Raw genomic sequence first — 21,732 nt, 5'->3', positions numbered from 1 at the left:
TTTTTATGTATCCATCATTTTGTGTTAACCTATATGGTAATGCAGTTTGCCATTGTAAATAATGAATTCTCACAATACAGTCAGTTCTCAGAAAGGGTTATACGCAGGAGAAATTGTTAATTTTTATAGGACCTTGACAGCCTGCAATTTACCCAGCTCAGATGCTGTAACTATGTCTCCTTCAGTGGCCTATGTTACAGCAAGCAGCTGAAGCTAGTGTATTACTCATGGGACATTGTGAAACAATAGTAAATGAATGCAAGTACAGTCAAAGTAATTACAGCATTCAGACTTCAATAAAGTTTTTTATTTAGAGCTGGCTCTGGTTGATATTGTGTAGTGATCTTCTACTACCCAAGAACATTCTCCTAGTGGATAAGCATGGAACATATCAGTACCAAACACAGAATACGTCTTTTTAAAGTCTGGCGTGGAATATCTCAGGATTTCCGTCGGTGACTAGAGCTTCTGCTGAGCAGTCTTTTTGCTAGCTGTCCCATCTCCTAATACCTTTTGCCTTCTTTGCCTTCTCTTTTGTTGTCAACCTTTTACTTCCTCAAAATGTTTCTTTTCTGTGACTCAGAAAGATTAAATCATGGCTTTTACAGGTTACCCATTCTTTCCACAAGAGGTCAGGGTTGTGTTATTAGATTATATGGCCGCATCAGTAATTAACATTAATTCTCATCATTGCACTACAATGTAATTATCTGTGTATGCAACACAGAAAAAATTCAAATATAGAGATCATAACTAAACAGCAAATGTGTATGAATATATAACCATCTATTTTTCATAAAATTGCCATCCACAAGCTCTAAATGAAGAATTTACGCAGTATAGGGCTTTACTTATAAACGGAACTGCATTCACCATTCTTTGATGTTTATTAACACTGCTATTTACAAGACATTGTATAATTAGCAGATATCAAAGTCCTTTACCAAAGCCAAAGAATGTTAATTGAATACGTTGTTAGGGAATTAATGAGTTAAGAATATAACATTTGAAAGTCAGGAAATTAGGTTATAGTTGAGAATACACAGAGGGTGGGAAAATCTGGAATTATGCAGCAAAGGCTTCCTTACTTGCAGCTGTCATTTTGTAAATGGTGGGAGAGCCCTGGTAGCTGCCCCCAAAACGCTCTTCCTTCCAGAATCTTCCTTCCAAGGAAATTGTTTTATAAATCTGACCTATGGTGCGTATGAGTAAAAGTGGACCTCATAACAAAAGAAGTTAGTATGCAGAATTTTTATTTCAATGTACTAGTTAAGTCATTAGTTACACATTTTTTAAAAACTTATCAACTACAGACTTATTTATTTAGACGTTTAATAGGGTGTTTCTTTGCTAGAAGACAAAAAGATATTTTTAAATACTCTAAAACATGCCCCAAAAGAGAGCGGAAAATAGGAATAAGACCTATGTAGAAGAAAACAGATTAAAAGAATCCAAGTACAGTATGTGGTTTTATGTCCTTTGCCTGAAGTCCTTCTGTTATTATTGCTTGGTGGCATACTCAAGTTCCCCAAGGACAGAAATGTCGATATGAACACAATTTGCAGGGTAATTCAATTGGAATTAATACTTACAAGCGCTTCAGTTCTGAAAGTCCATGGAAGGCTCCAGGCTCAATAGTACTAATCAAGTTATTCTTCAGATCTCTGGAGATATATAGGAGGAGCAATTAATTATCACTCTACCTAGAATACTATTCTTATACATGAACAGAAGAAAAAAAAGATAACATACTAAGGCTTATCCTAATCTTTATTTGGCTTAACTCAAAACCAGAATGCATGTATTTTACATAGCAAAAATGAAAAATATTAACAAGCTCACAGTTTGGAAATCAATGGGGAGATTTTGCAATAAAAAGAGTTGGTTAAGATTGGGGGAAAACATATGTGGCTAAAAATAAATAAATATTGCCCTTTGTTTTAAATTCTTTTTAAAAAATTCCCCCAAACAAGTTTGCCAGCTTTACCAGCCTAAGGAAAATGCATTAGTCAACAGAACATTTTAAAGTGAGTGAAACAATTAGATCAACCTATTGTTATTCATTGTGCTGTGCCCTTTTACACTCAAAATATTCTTCCTTCCCACCTACGGAAAGCAAAGCAACTGGCATTTGGTATATTGTGCAGATAGATCAGCACAGTGCATTGGCACACATACATATTTGGCAGACAGGTGCTTCATTTTGTACTTGGCAACTATCCAGATACCAACTATCCAGGGGATCAGATGTTGTAGAAATAAAGAATATTTTACTAGCATTAGTAACCTCATCTGCTACTGGTGCAGTATTTGAGGCAGTGACTCTGCTCTCAATTCAATCTCTACTATGAGATTTTCTGATGAGGTTTTCTGATGCTCTCCAGGATTCAGATGCTGAAGAGCGTTTTGGGGGTAATTAGAAAGATAGGCATAGGAGATATCTGCTGTAAATTCTTGTAGACTCTTGGTGTTCATCTTTTAAACAGTATGAAACTCAGTGGATGGCTGGCATTCAATAATATTAATGATGGTTTTCTCAGGGCAAGTCTACATTACAGCACTAGATTGGTGCAGCTGCGCCGCTGTAGCGCGTCTGGTGAAGACGCACTATGCCGACGGTAGAGCACTCTCCTGTCGGCATAATTACTCCACCTCCACAGGAAGCGGAAGCTATGTCAGTGGGACAGCGTCTCCCGCCAACATAGCACTGCTGTGGACAGCATGAAATATGCGTCGCTCGGGGGTAGGGGGAGCTTTCACACCCCTGAGTGATGTAAGTTATATCGAGTTAGGTTATAGTTTAGGCCTGCCCTCAGACTGGCGAAAACCAAGCATCTACAACGGTGTCAAGTATCAGAGGGGTAGCCGTGTTAGTCTGGATCTGTAAAAAGCGACAAAGTGTCCTGTGGCACCTTATAGAAGCTTATGCTACAATACTTCTGTTAGTCTATAAGGTGCCACAGGACACTTTGTCGCCATCTACAATGGATGCACTGCTTCTGGTAGTACCACAGTGTAGATATGTCAGCACCAGTATGAGTCACCCTAGCTATGGCTTTCTATTTTATTGCAAATACAATACATACCAAGTGAAATCCTGATCCAATTGAAGTCAACAGGAGTTTTTCCATTGACTTCAATGGGGCCAGATTTCACTCACAATATTTATTCTGAGTAGGACATATTTTCAAATAAGATCCACACATGAGAAACCAACTTTTTGTATCTTTTGCTAACTCTGTAGGCAGACTTCTACATTCACTGTTTCAATAAGGTGTTGTGTGTTAACGCTGCTTAGCTTTAATGCTGGTGGTCCATTACTGCTCTGTCTCCCTTATATTCTTCAGTCACCCCTTGACTGAAAGCTCGCTTCACATAACTTCCCCCCTAGTTCCATTAAGAAGGAGATCATGACCGCTTACATACAAGGAGTTCCAGTAACTTCTATATTTGTGAACATTTGAATTTTTCCTATTGACGCGATGCAAAAACTGTTTATATGGTTATCGTTATACAATAAAGAGTAATGCTATCAGGCAAACAACAGTAATAGTCAAACCTTACTGGAGGAGAATGAAGGAGGAGTGAATGCCTCACAGCATTTCTACTATTCATCCCTCATTCAGCCAGAAGAGCATATTTAGGTAGTCACTTGTTGAAGTTATAAATATAAACCTGGGCCAGGATAATCATACTGTGATTATTACTGCAGCGAATAAAAAAAGCCTCGCCAGCTCAAAGATTCTGCAACAGCTCAATCTACAAACGCACATAAGCAAGAACTGAATACTCCAATATTCACATTTACTCCAATATTCATCCTGTCAAAGATACTGTTAATGGACTAGACTATTGCAATGAATTTGTAGATCTCTTGAAGAGTGTCCCAGGCCTTTTAGAAGACATACTTGAGCCTTTGGTCAAGGTTAACCAGCAGATTGTTTTCTTTTGGTGATCCAGGTTATTCACCCTGTATAAACTTCAACCACAACTAAATTCCCTTAACTCTCCGAAATCCAAAATAAAACCTTGCAGCCTACTGAACTCTGTCCACAAATAACATCAGGAGTTAGCCTTCTCCAGTCAAGACACCTGAAAAATACCTCAGCTACTTAAAGGTGTAACCTTTTGCCCGCTTAGTATATTCAGTCTATACCATCACAGCACTCTACATGCAGATAAATTTGAAGACCACTTATCAGGTTCATCTAGTGCAGATGTCCACGTTTAGAGAGGTTAAACTAATAAGAATACATTACAACAATGATCCATATTCTACATTGGTTGCCAATTAATTTCAATGTGAAATTCAAGTTGTTGATTATAATCTGTAAAACCATAAATTATATATTTGAAGAGATCCTCTTTCATAGTTAAGAGTACCAATGGCTAGTGACAAATCTAATCTAAGAATCAGAATGGAGTGAACATTGTTGACGGGTGCATTTTAATGTATGTCAAAATGGAAAAGTTGACACCAGGTTTTAGACTTATTGAAATTTGCTGTGTATTTGCCCATGGAAACTCTGTTCTATTTCTAGGTAACTTGTGAAAGCCCATAGGAAAAAGAAGCATGATCCTGAATTATCATCTGCAGGAATTAAAAAGCACAGCCTAATGTTAGTAAAAACCAGACCATTTCCAGGAAAACGGTCTATCAATTGGATGGCCAAGCTAGGCCATCTGCTCTCCTTATTTTAGAAATGATACTAGAATTTGGTAGGTCATTTTAGTGTCAGCTTTTCCCAGAAAACTGTAGATATACTACCCACAGTCCTGGCATCACATCGGTAAGTATGTTCTTCTTGTGATTATTCCATAATGTGTCAGTGTACTGTTAACTTAATCTTTTCCTATCTAGCACCCACTGTAGACTACAATACTGTCAAAATAAATGTGAAAATTACCACAATTGCATACCATTTATATTTCTTATTTCTGCAATAAGAATGTTACTTGATTATTATTACTTCCTTACCTTTAACTAGTATTTTTGTTTCAAACAGAATGACTTTTGCCAAAATATTAAACACAGGCCTGCCATTTTCTAATTTAGCTAAAGCAGCTGGTTACATTGAAGCTTTATAGTAAGTATCAACTTTCACTGAGTTAAATAAAGAAACCAGGCTAATTTGGTTGTATGTTTACACTTCCTCCCAAGAAGATATTCCTGAGGTTTGGCAAAAGGCTTGATCCTAAACATGCCAAGCAGCAGCCCAGACTGGGCCACACACACGCACACATATACTCCATGCAAGCAACTTTGGCACCAGCCAACCGTAGGAAATGAGGAAAAAGACCTACCACTGTAATACTCAATGGCTGTACTATGACCCAGTTAAAGTGACCAAAAAATGCATTTTATAACTAATAGTTATGGTTTTATGACACTGAATTTTAACTTCTAAGTTGCTGTTCTTAGTCTAAATGACGTGTCATTTGTGGTGTGGGTGTATACATCCGGTGGCACAACCTGAAAATAAATCAAAACTAAACTGCTGTTACAATTACAGATACATGAAGCTACATGAAGTCCATTCTAGTTGTAAAAGTTGAAATGTTTATATCAAGGTTGTACAGTTGTAAAAATATTACTAGTATATTTATTGGAAAGTCATGTCTTGCATCATTTTATATTACTGTTGTTAGAGGTACTTATGGTGTGGTACCATGATCTTGACTAAATATGAATGGGAAAAATAATAACAGGGTGGAGTTACTTAGTAGGAATTGCCTTGTCATAACAGAAAACATTTTTTGAAAGAGTTGGAAAAAGTTACCAGAAGACAGTTTCCTTTCTATTTACAAATTAGAGCATACGTAGAATAGGGGACCACAAACAAGGGAGTTTAGAGGGGGAGAAGGAGATACTCCTGCTGAATGAACAAGGTGAGAGTACTAATCTTGGGATGAGTGAGTTTGTTTGGCTGTTTGTGTTTTTCTCTCTCTTTCAGATTATTTCTGTTACATGGTCAATTGGGATTGTGAGTCTGGGGACTATTTGAGCCTTTGTTCACTGGATCATCCTTGATCATCTTTGATCAGCCTCAGTCAGCTTTGTGATCACCCTCCCCCTGTGGGATTAATGAGGAGGCAGGGCTGACCTAGGAGAGAAGGCCTTAAAAGCCAGAGGCTAAGTGACCAAGGGGAGCTAGCGAACAGGGGACCGCAAACATGGCTTAGATTAGGAAGGGCCGCATCGCCAGTGCCAACGCTGCTTTTGTCTCCTCCACCTGCGCCTGTATCCAGACTGACAACCTGACCATGGATGCCTCTACCCAGATCCTGGTGTGGATTTGCAGAGACTGTGGCCTGCATTTTCCACTCACAGAAAGCCAGGCTGGGGGAAACATCCAATGTGAAAGGTGCCTGCTGGTGGAATCTCTCAGGAAGCAGGTGGGAGATCTACAGGAGGTGGTGGCTAGGCTGAGGAGTAGCCGCGCCCATGAGGAATTCCTTGAGAGTATTCACATCCAAGGCTGAGGAAGCTATCCAGCTACAGAGGATGGCTGTCACACCACCGGGGGAGGAGAATATGGCCCCGTCACAGGGAGAAGAGTGGCTGCTGGTTACTTCTGGCAGCAGACAGTGCTCCACTCCTACTTCCAACCCACCCACCATGGTGTTGGAAAACAGTTATACTGCCCTGGCAATGAGCAATGAGGAATCACCCAAAGATGGAGGAGGAGAACCCATGTACCCCCAAAGCTGGGAGGATCGCAGCCACCACTCGCAGGAAGAAACGTAAGGTAGTGGTGGTTGGTGACTCTCTTCTGAGGGTGATGGAGGCACCCATCTGTCACACTGACATGGCATCCTGGGAGGTATGTCTCGGATACAGGCCCCTGGCAGGCAGCATTATGGAGGGATTGTTGTGGATCATCCAGCCCACTGACTACTACCCCATGCTACTCATCCATGTGGGCACTAATGATACTGCAAGGTATGACCCTCAGCAGATCAGAAGTGACTACAGGGCTCTGGGAGTATGGGTGAAGTTGCTGGGAGTGCAGGTGGTGTTCTCTTCGATCCTTCCGGTCAAGGGTAGGGGCCCAGGCAGGGACAGATGCATCCTGGAGGTGAATGCCTGGCTGCAAGGATGGTGTCGCCAGGAGGGCTTTGGCTTCCTTGACTACGGGATGCTGTTCCAGGAAGAAGGACTGCTAAGCAGAGATGGGGTCCACCTATCGAGGAAAGGGAAGAGCATATTTGAATACAGACTAGCTAACATAGCGAGGAGGGGGCAGGTGACCAAAGCCCACAGGTAAGTCAAAAACATGGAGACCTGGGGGGAGAAGGGTTGGAATTGGGGGGGGGGGGGCATGGGCAGCAGGGATAAAGAACAGAAGACAGAACTGGGGGGGGATCAGATCAGTATCTTAGATGTCTGTATACTAATGCAAGAAGTATAGAGAATAAGCAGGAAGAACTTGAAATGCTAGTAAAACAAAACTATGACATAGTTGGCATCACAGATCTGACTTGGTTGAATAATACACATGACTGGAATATTGGTATAGAAGGGTACAGTTTGCTCAGGAAGGACAGGCAGGGAAAAAAGGGAGAAGGTGCCTTATATATTAAAAATGTATACACTTGGAATGAGGTTGAGATGGAAATAGGAGACAGACTTGTTGAAAGTCTCTGGGTAAGGATAGAAGAGGTAAAAAACAAGGGTAATGTCATGGTATAGGTCTACTACAGACCACCTATCCAGGAAGAAGAGGTGGATGAGGCTTTTAAAATAACTAACAAAATTATCCAAAGCACAGGACTTGGGGTGATGGGGGACTTCAATTACTCAGACATCTGTTGGGAAAATAACACCACAGGGCACAGATTATCCAACAAGTTCTTGGAATGTATTGGAGACAATTTTTTATTTCAGAAGGTGGAAAAAGCTACTGGGGAGAGACTGTTCTAGATTTGATTTTGACAAATGAGGAGGAAGTGGTTGAGAATTTGAAAGTGGAAGGCATTTTGGGTGAAAGTGATCATGAAATGGTAGGGTTCATGATTCTAAGGTATGGTAGGAGGGAGAACAACAAAATAAAAACAGTGGCTTTCAAGAAAGCAGACTTTAGCAAACTTAGGGAGTTGGTAGGTAAGATCCCATGGGAAGCAAGGCTAAGGGGAAAAACAATTGAAGACAGCTGGCAGTTTTTCAAAGACATTATTAAGGGCACAAGAGCAAACTATCCTACTGCGTAGGAAAGATAGGAAGTGTGGCAAGAGAACACCCCGACTTAACCAGGAGATCTCCAATGATCTAAAAATCAAAAAAGAGTCCTACAAAAAGTAGAAACTCGGTCAAATTACAAAGGACGAATATAAACAAATAACACAAGTATGTAGGGACAAAATTAGAAATGCCAAGGCACAAAACAAGATCAAACTAGCTAAAGACATAAAGGGTAACAAGGAAACATTCTACAAATACATTAGAAGCAAGAGGAAGATCAAGGACAGAGTAGGCCCATTACTCAATGAGGGGAGAAAAACAATAACAGAAAATGTGGAAATGCCAGAGGTGCTTAATGACTTCTTTGTTTCGGTTTTCACCAAGAAGGTTGGTGGTGACTGGATGTCTAACAAAGTGAATGCCAGTGAAAATGAGGAAGGATCAGAGGCTAAAATAGGAAAAGAACAAGTTAAAAATTACTTAGACAAATTAGATGTCTTCAAGTCACCAGGGCCTGATGAAATGCATCCTAGAATACTCAAGGAGCTGACTGAGGAGATATCTGAGCCGTTAGCAATTATTTTTGAAAAGTCATGGAAGACGGGAGAGATTCCAGAAGACTGGAAAAGGGCAAATATAGTGCCAATCTATAAAAAGGGAAATAAGGACAACCTGGGGAATTACAGACCAGTCAGCTTAACTTCTGTACCCGGAAAGATAATGGAGCAAATAATTAAGCAAGAACAAATCATGTCAAAACAACCTGATAGATTTATTTGACAGGGTAACAAGCCTTGTGGATGTGGGGAAGCAGTAGATGTGGTATATCTTGACTTTAGTAAAGCTTTTGATACTGTCTCGTATGACCTCCTCATAAACCAACTAGGGAAATACAACCTAGATGGAGCTACTATAAGGTGGATGCATAACAGGTTGGAAAACCATGCCCAGAGAGTAGTATCAGTGATTCACAGTCATGCTGGAAGGGCATAACGAGTGGGGTCCAGCAGGGATCAGTTCTGGGTCCGGTTCTGTTCAATATCTTCATTAATGATTTAGATAATGGCATAGAGAGTACACTTGTAAAGTTTGCAGATGATACCAACTGGGAGGGGTTGCAAGTGCTTTGGAGGATAGGATTATAATTCAAAATGATCTAGACAAACTGGAGAAATGGTCTGAAGTAAATAGGATGAAATTCAATAAGGACAAATGCAAAGTACTCCACGTAGGAAGGAACAATCAAATGCACACATACAAAATGGGAAATGATTGCTTAGGAAGGAGTACTGCAAAAACGGTTCTGGGGGTCAAAACGGTTCTGGGGGACGACAAGCTAAATGAGACAACAGTGTAACACAGTTGCAAAAAAAGTGAACATCATTCTGGGATGTATTAGCAGGAGTGTTGTAAGCAAGACACAAGAACTAATTCTTCCATTCTACTCCGCACTGATTAGGCCTCAACTGGAGTATTGTGTTCAGCTCTGGGTGCCACATTTCAGGAAAAATGTGGACAAATTGGAGAAAGTCCGGAGAAGAGCAACAAAAATGAGTAAAGGTCTAGAAAACATGACCTATGAGGGAAAACTGAAAAAATTGGGTTTGTTTAGTCTGGAAAAGAGAAGACTGAGAGGGGACATGATAACAGTTTCCAAGTACATAAAACATTGTTACAAGGAGGAGGGAGAAAAATTGTTCTTCTTAACCTCTGAGGATAAGACAAGAAGCAGTGGGCTTAAATTGCAGCAAGGCAGGTTTAGGTTGGACATTAGGAAAAACTTCCCAACTGTCAGGGTGGTTAAGCACTGGAATAAATTACTTAGGGAGGTTGTCGAAGATTGGAGATTTTTAAGAGCAGATTAGACAAACACCTGTCAGGGATGGTCTAGATAATACTTAGTCCTGCCATGAGTGCAGGGGACTAGACTAGATGATCTCTCGAGGTCCCCTCCAGTCCTATGATTCTATGAACATGTACGAAATGTGATATAACAAGCAACCCCTGCAATCCCCCCCCCCCCAGTTTCAGCATCTCAGACACACCCATGCAAACTAATAGTCCCGCACATTTAAAAATATAGTCATCCTACAAAGTAACACAGGGTGCTTAGAACAGAGCTGGTTAGAAATTTTTCATAAAATAGGTTTATCCAACTAAAAATGCTGATTTTGACAAAGTTTTATTTGTCAAAATGTCTCATTACATTTTCATAACAGAACACTTTGATTTTTCATTTGAAATCAAAATTCATTGTTTTAACCAAAAATGTGAAAGTTTTAAAAAGGTTGAAATTGGAACAATACCTTTTGATTTTATCTAAACAAAACCCAAAATGATTTTTTTTTTTAGGAATTCTGTTTTGTGGGTAATTTTTAGTTTTTGGTCTGTTTCAGAATTCAGAGGGGTAGCCGTGTTAGTCTGGATCTGTAAAAAGCAACAAAGAGTCCTGTGGCACCTTATAGACTAACAGATGTATTGGAGCTTAAGCTTTCGTGGGTGAATACCCACTTCGTCAGACGCATGTAATGGAAATTTCCAGAGGCAGGTATAAATATGCAGACAAGAATCAGTCTGGAGATAACGAGGTTAGTTCAGTCAGGGAATGGCAATATACAAAAACCTGTATGAGAACACTTCAACCTTCCTGGCCACACAATAGCAGATTTTAAGGTAGCCATCCTACAGCAAAAAAACTTCAGGACCAGACTTCAAAGAGAAACTGCTGAGCTTCAGTTCATTTGCAAATTTGACACCATCATTTTAGGATTAAACAAAGACTGTGAATGGCTAGCCAACTACAAAAGCAGTTTCTCCTCCCTTGGTGTTCACACCTCAACTGCTAGAAGAGGGCCTCACCCTCCCTGATTGAACTAACCTTGTTATCGCCAGACTGATTCTTGCCTGCATATTTATACCTGCCTCTGGAAATTTCCATTACATGCGTCTGACGAAGTGGGTATTCACCCACAAAAGCTTATGCTCCAATACATCTGTTAGTCTATAAGGTGCCACAGGACTCTTTGTTGCTTGTTTCAGAATTGATTTTCTTTTTCAAAATAACAAAATTTCCCATTACATGAAAAATTCGGTTTCTGCCCCGCTCTAGCTGAGAGCTTATCACCTTGAGCCTCTGATCTTTGAACTGGTTCCCATTTACTAACTGGATAATTGCAGTTCAGTTAAATGGAGATAACTGACTAAACTCAGGGAGAGCTCTGTGTTTGAATGGTTAACTTCCCAAAGGCCTTATGGTGGTAGAGAAGAGATGGGGAAAGAAACTACTAATGAGCCTTAATATGTAGAAACTTTAACGGGCACAAAATAGCTGCTTACTTCTTCCCTCTCAGCCATCCAGCTTCCCTGTCTAATTGAACCTCTGATTATCCAAAGATGTCCTTGAGACGTTTGATGATTCATGTTTACTGTATGCATTCATATAACATAATGAATTATGGTGAAATAGCTATATTTAATCCTAAATCTCATTAACAAAAAACATATTTCCCTTGACAAGTTAGATGCTGACAAATTGGGCATACTGTTTTAGATTATTGGTGGTTATATCTTCAGAAACCATGGAACTTGCTTCCACTTAAAATGTATGCACTGAAAATATTTTGAATACATATTTATAACAAGTATGTTTGGTCTTTGTTCGAGTTCTTGACATTGATATATCTTTCATAAAAATTATTGGTTGTACAAAAAGGACATCTGTGTTTGGAAAGTTGTCATTTTGATACTACAGACATTAGAAAAAATGATCTGAGAAATTCAATCAGTCATAGAGCAAATGCCAAATACCAGTGAAACATGACTGACATTGCTTTTTGCATTTTGTCTGTTACTATGAAACAAAACACACAAAGAGGTCAAATCCTCCACTCTTTACTCTTACAAAACTCCAGCTGAACTATATGGGACTTATACCCAATTGTGACTGTAGCATCATGTACCTTAAATAACGATGTGCTTTTACAACATGGTTATAATTAGTGGTGGTTGTGGAAGGCCACAGGACAGACAGGGCCAAGCTGAGAGCCACATCTAATGCATATCCTGCTAAGATGATCACTTTTCATCAGGTGGCAACAGAAACCAAGAACTAAGGTGAATTGGCAAACCTATGTGAAGATATTTCAGGAGGATCTGACCATAGTATGCCTGTCTCGAGCCAATGATTCAGTGCCCACCTTTCCTTTGATTGAGTGGATATAGTGAAGCATACTCTCACCTCCCACTGTGTAGCTATTTTTGTTAATAACTACAACCATACCTATTTCAGAGAGAGAGAAACTGTGTATAAGCCAACTCTCTATTAACCAAAAGCTGTTAACAGCCTCAACAACACAGACACAATGCTTCTCTGAAACTCTTGGGGTTTGCATTTTTTGGAGGGGGTGGGGGTTATGAAGAGTAAGGCTGTTTACACCACTTTTCAGAAAAGTCAAGGTTGCACTGAATATAAATGTTAAGAGATAAGAATACATCCCTGCTTATCTTAAGAATTCCCCCAGAGAGATTTCTATTTACCAGATACCAGATAGACAGCAATTGCTTCTTTGGAGCCACTAGTGTTTTGGGTTAAAATTAATTCACTTTTAAATATTCATGTCTTCCTTGTTTAATTTCCTTTGTGATGTTCTATGATTTGTAATTATTTAATAGACACACATTTTATGTTTCAATTCATGATACTTACTAGTGGGGCGACCTATGCCAATAGACCTGAGGACAGGAGCAAAAAAAAAAAAAATACCTTCCACCTCTACACAATGCTAGGAATTGTCAGCAGTTCCTACCCTGCCATATTCAATTACTATAATGAGATATAAAACAACAATGTCTCTCACATAGACTGAACCTATTTTATTTAAGGATGACAACTCACACCGAATGTGCTGTAATAACTAGGCTGCTAGTTTCAATTTAGAGACAAGTTTAAAAATACTAAATAAAGAGCATCAATATATAACTGAAACAAAACAGAATTTGATGCATTATGGCATACTTTGAATATGAAAACTACTAAAACATTTTTAATGTAATTAGTTTTAACTATAATAGCACAGTGACTGTTATAATACCTTGTAACTGAACACTATCTCCCACAGCCCATTTAGATTTTTTCTTTTTCTTTTTTTAAATTGTAGAAGCGTTATGTTGGCCAAGACACATGGGCTCTTCTCTGACATCTACAGAAAGTGCAGTGGGATGTTTCACTTTCACATCCACTGCCATCAGAGTTACCACAGTTATAACATTTCTTCTGAAGGACAATACCTCCAACAGTGTAATAATTCCCAGCATACTTTGCAGTGCTATCATTTGGTATGACCTTACATCCTGACAGGGCTCTGAACTTAAACTTCTAGTCCAAATGTGAAAGTGCAACTTAGCCACGTTAACACTTTATTAGTTTTGAAATAGACTTTTGTTAGACTCTCTTTTTTGCTTCTTAGTATAAATAATCTAAATGTAATTGTGTGGAATGGTGTTTTGGTCTGTGCAGACCATATACTCAGAGAAAAACTAGGCTAACTATTTGGCATGCGTGATTGTCCAATGTTTCCTCTGCTATTGTCCCATCTTACTTGCTCTAATTTACTCTTGTAAGTGCTGGTCACATAACATTGCCAGATGCAGTCGAGTTTCCAGCACTGTTTGTATGTTTGTTTATTGTCATTGTTTTCATGATAAGCCCAGAGTTCCCTTATATCTTGTGATCTACCCACCTTGTTCTTTCCTTATATTCCTAATCGCAAACCTGATGATCTATTCACCAGCACCAAGTAACCAAAAGGAATTAATTTCATGTGTATAGTTTACACAAAAACAGCCACATGCGAGTGCTACACACCACACACTGCTCAACCTAAAGACAATTAAAGAAACGGAATGGGAACTGTAGTTAAAAAAAAACAAACCACCAAACTTGGTAAGTAAAGATAGTTGTCCTAAATGGGGGGAGGGGTTGTTTTGTTTAAATATATTTTGGAAGATTTCATTTTTGCTAATTTGGAATTTTAAAAAATATTAATTTATGGCATGCTGGCTTCAGGGAGTGTCTTTGACTAGGTACAAGTTCTAATCTAAGTTTAAACATGATGCCAACCAATGAGAAATTGGAGTGCAGATGCACAGAAATTAGAATCTGTCAATCACAGATGGAGTTTAACTTAGGTTTGGTGTTTTATTACTGTACATAAATAAATATAGGGAAGTCATCGTGGCTGCAGCTAATCTGGAGCAGAAAACCCAAGTTGAGCACTACATGCAGCTTTGAGTTCATATATCCCCATGGGATAGACACAGTAATACGTTGTTAAAAATGAAAAAAAATGAATATACTCCAGATTGTTACTAATTAAAAAGCAAATTTTACATGCAGATATTTACTCTTCTAGAAAGCTTTCCTCTCATTCAACTCCTACATGCCGAGATCTCCAAGAACACAAATTATGCTCCTGTTACATAATATACAAACCACAGTTTTAAACAAATCCATGCATACGCTAAAATGTCCACTAATTAAATTAACATATGTAGTATCCCACCTTTGAATCACACTGCCAGGAGAAATCAGTCTGAAGGCAAAGGCAACAGCCACTCTGGCTGCAGACGTAAACCTTGTCTTCACTACAAAATGTTTAAACACAGTTGTGATTGATCATGTTAACTGAACACAGTTTAACCATCAGTGTAAACTTGGATCAAACATCTTCAGCACTAGATCAGCCAATTGTGATTAAACTCCGATCTCAGCAGAACTTAATCATGTCTAGCCATATGCTTTGTGCTGGGTCTACACTGACTGCTAAACTGTGTTCAGTTAGGCCGACCCTTCACAACAGTACTCAAACACAGTAATATTTTGTAGACTAGACAAGGGCACAGAAGTTGCTGGCAGCAAAGGGCGATAGAGGGAGTAGTATACAAGGGAGCTTAGGGCAGAAGCTGAACTGTTGTGTTTCAGAGAAGAAAAAGTAGGTGAAGCAAAAGCTTCTGCAGGGCATGGATCCAGGAGTCAGGTGCAGAAATGATATCAAATAATAAGACTATTTTGAATTAGGAAGCTGTCATTCCAATAAGGATTCCAGTGACTATATAAACTACTCAAGCTTTTGTCTGATGGTTTGTGGAGTGACTAGAACTCCTTGATAGAATTATAGCCTCATCATGCATAGTTACCTGTTTATAAGTTTTATTTTTAACCCCTTATTGAAATGGAGCTTTTCTGTTAAAACTTATGACAATAACACGTGCATGCACCTATTAGCATCTCAACCTTTACCAATTTTTACATTATTTGAGGCTGACCCAGAAGTCACAGGCTAGCAATAAATACAATCTCCAACCAGGCAGATGAATAATTTTATCCTTCCTACACAGAATTAATGAGGTAGTAGCCAAGCATCTGACAGATGTTTAGGTTTTACTAGTGAACTTATTTAACCTTTCATTTTCTAACCGCACAATTCCTTCTACACAAACAGAACAGCCACATATTATTAATTTCCTTACCCTAGGTCTTTTCCTCACTATCCGTTAAAGACCAACAATGAACTGATACAGAATGGATGAGAACAGGGGTATACACCAGGGTTAGCTAAGGTCTGTGAATTAGTGACTCTAATTGTTGCAAAAGACACTGCCACATGTGGCTGGAGGTAATAACTAAGAGAACCAGCCAGGAGGCCATGAATTAGTGCTACAAGGAACCAGCAGGAATGAATGGATGGAGGCAATGAATGCCCAGGGAGGCATACAGAGTAGAGGAGCTCAGCCTACACCAAAGTGTGGGTGACGCATTGGAAACAGGATTTTGAGCACTAGATATCAGCACTGTACTGACATACAGGGAGATGTCCTACATGCTAAATCCTGTTCTCTGCTGATGGCTGTTTATCTGTCCATAACTGGTTCTCCATGGCCCATAGATTCATTATAACCAGCTTTTAGAGAGCCACACTGCATTCATCAGGCATCTTTTCCTCTACTCCCCTGCATGTGCTGTCTCCACATCTACCTGTGGCTAGACATGGAACATTCCAGGAGTCTAGCTATTTCCGTGGAGACACTGATGAGCATGAAGAGTTTGGCAGCTGAAAGTAGCCTGAGGCTTCTTTAATATTACACCCATTGGGACCCCTCTGAGCATGTATGCCCAGAGGGTAATTGTGTGTGTACTAGGTTTCCTTAGACATGCTCGATCCTTTTTGTAACTGGCTAACTCACACGTCTGCTTTCTGGGCACAAATTCAGAGTACAATAGCAGCAAATGAACAAGCTGCCTGCAGAGAAGATTGGGAAATGTACGCCGGACATTTAAAAAAAAAAATCTGATAGAAAATGATACTTTCACATTTATATGCTGCTATGTGTCCCAGGGCCACCAGTACTCACTGCACCCTAAGCATATAGAACAAATGAAACAAAATAAAGACTGTGAAAATTACATACAATATAATAATTGCTGTTTGTGTGGCAGATTTCAGGTCTGTTATCAGAATGGTTATTCTCTGTTCTAACAATGCATTTATTTATTTACAAAGTTCCAACATTATCGATATAATATTCTCAGAGATCAAATTCCAGTCACTCTTCTGAAGTTACCAGTTAACAGAAACATACACTTTTGATACAGTATATTAAATATCTCATGCCTGTATTTCAGAAGTATATTTAAATTCAATTTCTATAATAAATTAGAGAAGTGGCATTTTTACACTGAATTAACAAATACATTTGGTAAGTGAGCATGTACTTTGTTTACATTTGAGAACTATAATGAATGAATTACTAAAACATGGAAATAATATTTTAAAGGGAAACACATGCTTGAGTCTTACTTTTTTTCTGCTGTGGAAGATTATCCCAGACTGACATTGAAGAACACACACAATATGTCATTACATTTAATTTAGAACTTTGTAAACTATGTCGCTTACAGTGGATAAAAAGTCAGACTGGGCTATACTTAAATGGGAGAAATTCAACCCTCAAATGTGTGTGTTTGCACACAATACCAAATATTTATTTGAGATCAGATTTGAGCCATGTTCATCTATGCAGAATGTACAGTGAAAATCCGTGTGAACTCTTTTCTATTTGTATGAAAAGGGAGATTATTAATCGCAGGTACCCAATGATCAGGGGTATATAACAGCTTCATATAATGAGAGATTAAAAAGTGGAACTGTTCAGCGTGGAAAAGAGATAATTCAGGAGGGGTATGATAGAGTCTATAAAATAATGAATGGAGAAAGTGAATAAGGAAGTATTATTTACCCTTTCACATAACATGAACTAGGGGTTACCCAATGAAATTAATAGGCAGCAGTTGAAAGCAAACAATAGAAAGTACTTCTTCACACAATGCACAGTTAAGCTGTGGAACTGGTTGCCTGTGGATGTTGTGAAGGCCAAAAGTATAACTGAGTTCAAAAAAGAATTAGATAAGTTCATGGATGAAAGATCCATCAATGGCTATTGCTCAAGATCGTCAGGGATGGAACCCCATGCTCTGGGTATTCTTAAACCTGTGGCTGCTAGAAGCTGGGACTGGATGACAAGGGACGTACCATTTGATAAATTGTCCTGTTCTGTTCATTTCCTCTGAAACATTTGGCAACAGCCACTGTTGGAAAATAGGATACTAGGCTAGATGGCTCATTGGCCATATTGAGTCAAAACATTCTTATGTTTTTATGTTCTAAAGTTTGGACTACTATTTGGTTCCCACTCTTTCCAGATGGGGGCTGCAAGACTATGGCCCAGCTAGAGCTAGACACCATTCAGGCAATTGGGCAATGGCATTCAAGTACACAGACAGGACATATGTGAGACCTTCCCATTAGAGAATCGGAGCTGATTTTCTACTTTCAGAACCATGCAGAGAGACTAGTGGTGTGGACTTGTGGGCACAGTATTGTAGACTGGGTGCACAAGCAGGGTTTCCAGGTTGTTGGGCAGTTCACATCTGGACCCAGGGAGTGAGGCAATTCTGAGCTGCCATAAAAAGAGGGGCATGCTATGGAACCAGCTGATGCCCCTGGTATACTCTTGGCAGCCTAGGATGGGACACCAGATGCAAATACAGTTCACCAGATGCCTGAATCACTGCAGTGTCTAGCTCTAGTTGGGCACAGTCTTGCAGCCCCTGTCTGGAAAGAGTGGGAACCAAATAGTAGCCCAAACTTTAGAACATAAAAACATAAGAATGTTTGGACTTAAAAAGGGGAGGGGGGCAGAAGCTAGGGATGGTATGGGGAAGAATCAGTGAATATCTGGGAGCTTTGCAAAGGTGTGGGGGAGGCAGCCAAGCATTTTGCTGGCACCTCCTTGCAGCAGATGTCCAGTGCAGTCACACAGTATGGAAGGGATTCAGTTATCATACAAAATGTATTGGAAAAGGATTTGAAGGAAAGCATCAATTAAAGGAGCTGAGTTAGGGGGATTACGGCTCCTGCATCTCTTACAACAAACATCCTTTTCCTAGGTCCTTTAAGGGAGCTTGGGAAGGGAGGTTGCGGCTCCTACATCCGCACAGGGCTCTACTTAAAGCTGTCTTATGGCTTCATTCCCTTTCGTATTCCTTTTTGTCTTACTCTCCACGTGTCTCTATTTCCTCCTCTGTTTCTACTGTTTAGCATTCTCTCGTGCATTTATATGTATTCCCTCTCTCTCACTGAAAGAATTTATTTTCTCATATAATGGAGCATCATCCTTGTGCCCTACACATTTAAGGGCCTGATTTTCTCACCATTCCAGCCCTTGGAATTGCTCTGGTGCCACAAAGGGGCAGGAATCAGGCCAAATGAGAATTCTCCATGCACAAGGGAGCTCTCTCCACTGGCCCTGTAGTAGAGCGTGTGCTGGGGGCATAGGTGGAACGTTGATGTACTCCAGCTATTCTCATTTGATGCACAGTTACTTTAAGATCCTTGTCAACTGACTTAGGTTGGAGCCCAAAGGCTGAGGACCAGTTGGGCAGAAAAAACAACTCACTTCTGTGCTGAACTACCTCAGTCACAGTAGAGAATCTGGCCTTTTGTGTTCGTCAATGAAAATTACTGCTCAGTGAGGACAGTGTACTCCGTGCTGCATATGACCCAGATAAGGATACAGTCCCTTCCTCAAGGAGTTCACAATCCGAGAAATAAATTTTCTCTTCACAGTTTCTCCCCAACATTCCCACTTTCATCTCCCAGCTTCCCTCCGCACCACCCATAGGCGCAGGTACTAGCAGTGCGGGGGAGCTGCTGCTGGCCCCGGGGTCCCAGCAGCCAGCCCCGCGCCCCCGGGGTCTTGGCCCCATGCCTGGGACTCCTATGCTCAGCTCTGGGGGCGGGGAGGAATGGACAAGGGTAAGGGGGCTGGCTTTCAGCACCCCCACTATTAAAAATGTTCCACCACCACTGCCACTACCATCAGTTAGCTAGTGTCTGAGCTTTCATTCAGTCCACCCCTCCATTTCTTAAATGCTCCCTTTACGCCTTAGATTCATCCAATCTGCTGCTCAAAAAGGTCAGCTTTTATGTCAGAAACAGCCGATACAAGCCCGCAGGAGGCAGAAAAACTGAACATCAGCGCACGGGGAAACAGCAATCTGCTTTCTTTGCTCCTTGCAAGGCCTGATGGGTACTATAGCATTAATAAGCAGGGAGTCAAAATGGAGGTGGAGGAGAGTATTCTAACATGTACTGTACCTCTCCAAACTTGTGACCAGGCCCTATCCTGCTCCTACCCCACAGTTAAAGGTATCAGTGAGGAAACACTCGTAGAAGCAGAGGTACGTAGTCACTATTTTAAATGCCAATTTAACATGGTAAAAGATTTTAATTTGTTTGTAGTTTGTAAAATCAGGGTACATTTTCAAGCCACACCAAAAGTATATTTTACATTATGTAAATTTATAAATCTGTACTTGATAAATCTTTGTAAAAGATGACAGCATCCAATATAAATAATTTTTGTCACCTTAATGACATCATTGTTTAAAATGTCAGATGCATATTTCATCTAGCTGAGATGGTAGACGGCATGTCAAACTAATTTGACTATTTGCACAGGGTTACTGAGGAACAGAAGACTGGATGCTCATAAATCCAAGTATGTGACTTTCTGAAATACTGCAACATTTGTTAAAGACCTATAATATTGATTTTTAAAGATAATATTGTCCATAATTTAAACAGCTCTATAAATTAATTTTATAGGATATTTTATTTTATATTTTTGCCATTTTTAATGCTAATGTTGGAATTTTATATGCAACACATGCTATATATATTTGTTTTGCTGCACTACATACAATAAATTGTTAGTTTAATGGTGTCCAATGTTATTTTAAATCTGTTTATGAAAACCAATGTGAAACGGAATTGGTATATAATCAATTTGTTCAACTATATACATAATGAATAATAGTTCAAAACAATACAACTTTTAAATAGTGACTGAAAAACAGGACTGCTAGGGATACTCTGTATTTAATAATGTTTAATAAACAGCATGTATTCAAAGTTACAGCTGCTTTTTGAGCCTCATTTAAAAACAATGCCCTAAAGAATATCCCACAAAGCCCTGTGCCTGCAAGAATATATTGCTATAATATACCCTAAAACAGAAATAGTCCAGTAAAGGTAAATGTAAATGAACTAATACTGTACTTATTTTGTATAAGTAATACTTATCACATAGCATACAAGCACCAGATTCCACACCAAACGTGTTGTTTAATTCCAAATTTACAGCAAAGAATTTTCTTTTGGGAAAATACTACCAATAGTTTAATTGCTCCCATTTTTCCTAGAAATGGCAAAGTTTTCAACAAAACCAACATTTATGCCAAAGACACATACTGAAATTATATAATTATATACACAAACACACACACACACACGTATATGATACACACACACACACACACACACACACACAGAGTCAAATTCTTATTTACACTGAAATCCAAATTGTGAATCCTAGCCTTTTGCCCCTGCTTACAGCTGTCTAATACATAAATATGAATTGAATCCTTCCCCCACCACCTAACAAGAGAAGTAAAAACTTTCCCCTACTCATTGTTTCAATAGCAAGTGAATAATTTATTGCCCTTTGATTGCTTGGATTGCCACTGAATTTCAAGCTGACTAGATAAAGTACCTATTTTCTATCATGTATTGTATATCCTGTCTTCTTGCATCATCGGTACATCTTCAAAAAAAAAAAATTCAGTCAAAGATACCATATGCTATGTCCATTTTCCCATTTTAGAGGAGTACATCTATTTTGCTGAATAATTTAAAGTTAAAAGAAACTTACAGTATGTTTTTTCCCCTTTAGGATGGTAAATCCACATCTGATTTTACCTATTCATAACATGTACTATAGAGCAATGTCCATTACCAAACAATTTTAGAACAAAGAAATTAAATAGAATTGTGAACTTTCCTTTTAATATGTCCAGACTTTTAAACAAATTAATCATGCCCTATTTCAGGAAAATTCACCTCTATCACAACCCCCGCCCCCAAAATTAGATT

The 21,732-nt window shown here is 39.2% G+C and overlaps 1 protein-coding gene across 2 annotated transcripts in view; it reads right to left on the bottom strand.

Annotated features, from left to right (window-relative positions):
• Positions 1 to 21,732, bottom strand: part of ADGRA1 (adhesion G protein-coupled receptor A1) — a 466,576-nt gene that overhangs the window by 283,898 nt on the left and 160,946 nt on the right. For both annotated transcript variants that reach the window (XM_026651172.2, XM_026651174.2), the window contains exon 3: positions 1,593 to 1,664. In XM_026651172.2, coding sequence (XP_026506957.1) covers positions 1,593 to 1,664 — 72 coding nt within the window. The remainder of the gene's footprint in view (positions 1 to 1,592; positions 1,665 to 21,732) is intronic.

This window comes from Terrapene carolina, unplaced genomic scaffold (assembly GCF_002925995.2).
Source record: "Terrapene carolina triunguis isolate 2854851 unplaced genomic scaffold, T_m_triunguis-2.0 Scaffold95, whole genome shotgun sequence".
Classification (NCBI taxonomy): domain Eukaryota; kingdom Metazoa; phylum Chordata; order Testudines; family Emydidae; genus Terrapene; species Terrapene triunguis.
Note: the sequence above shows the minus strand (reverse complement) of the source record. Positions and strands in the feature narration are given on the sequence as shown.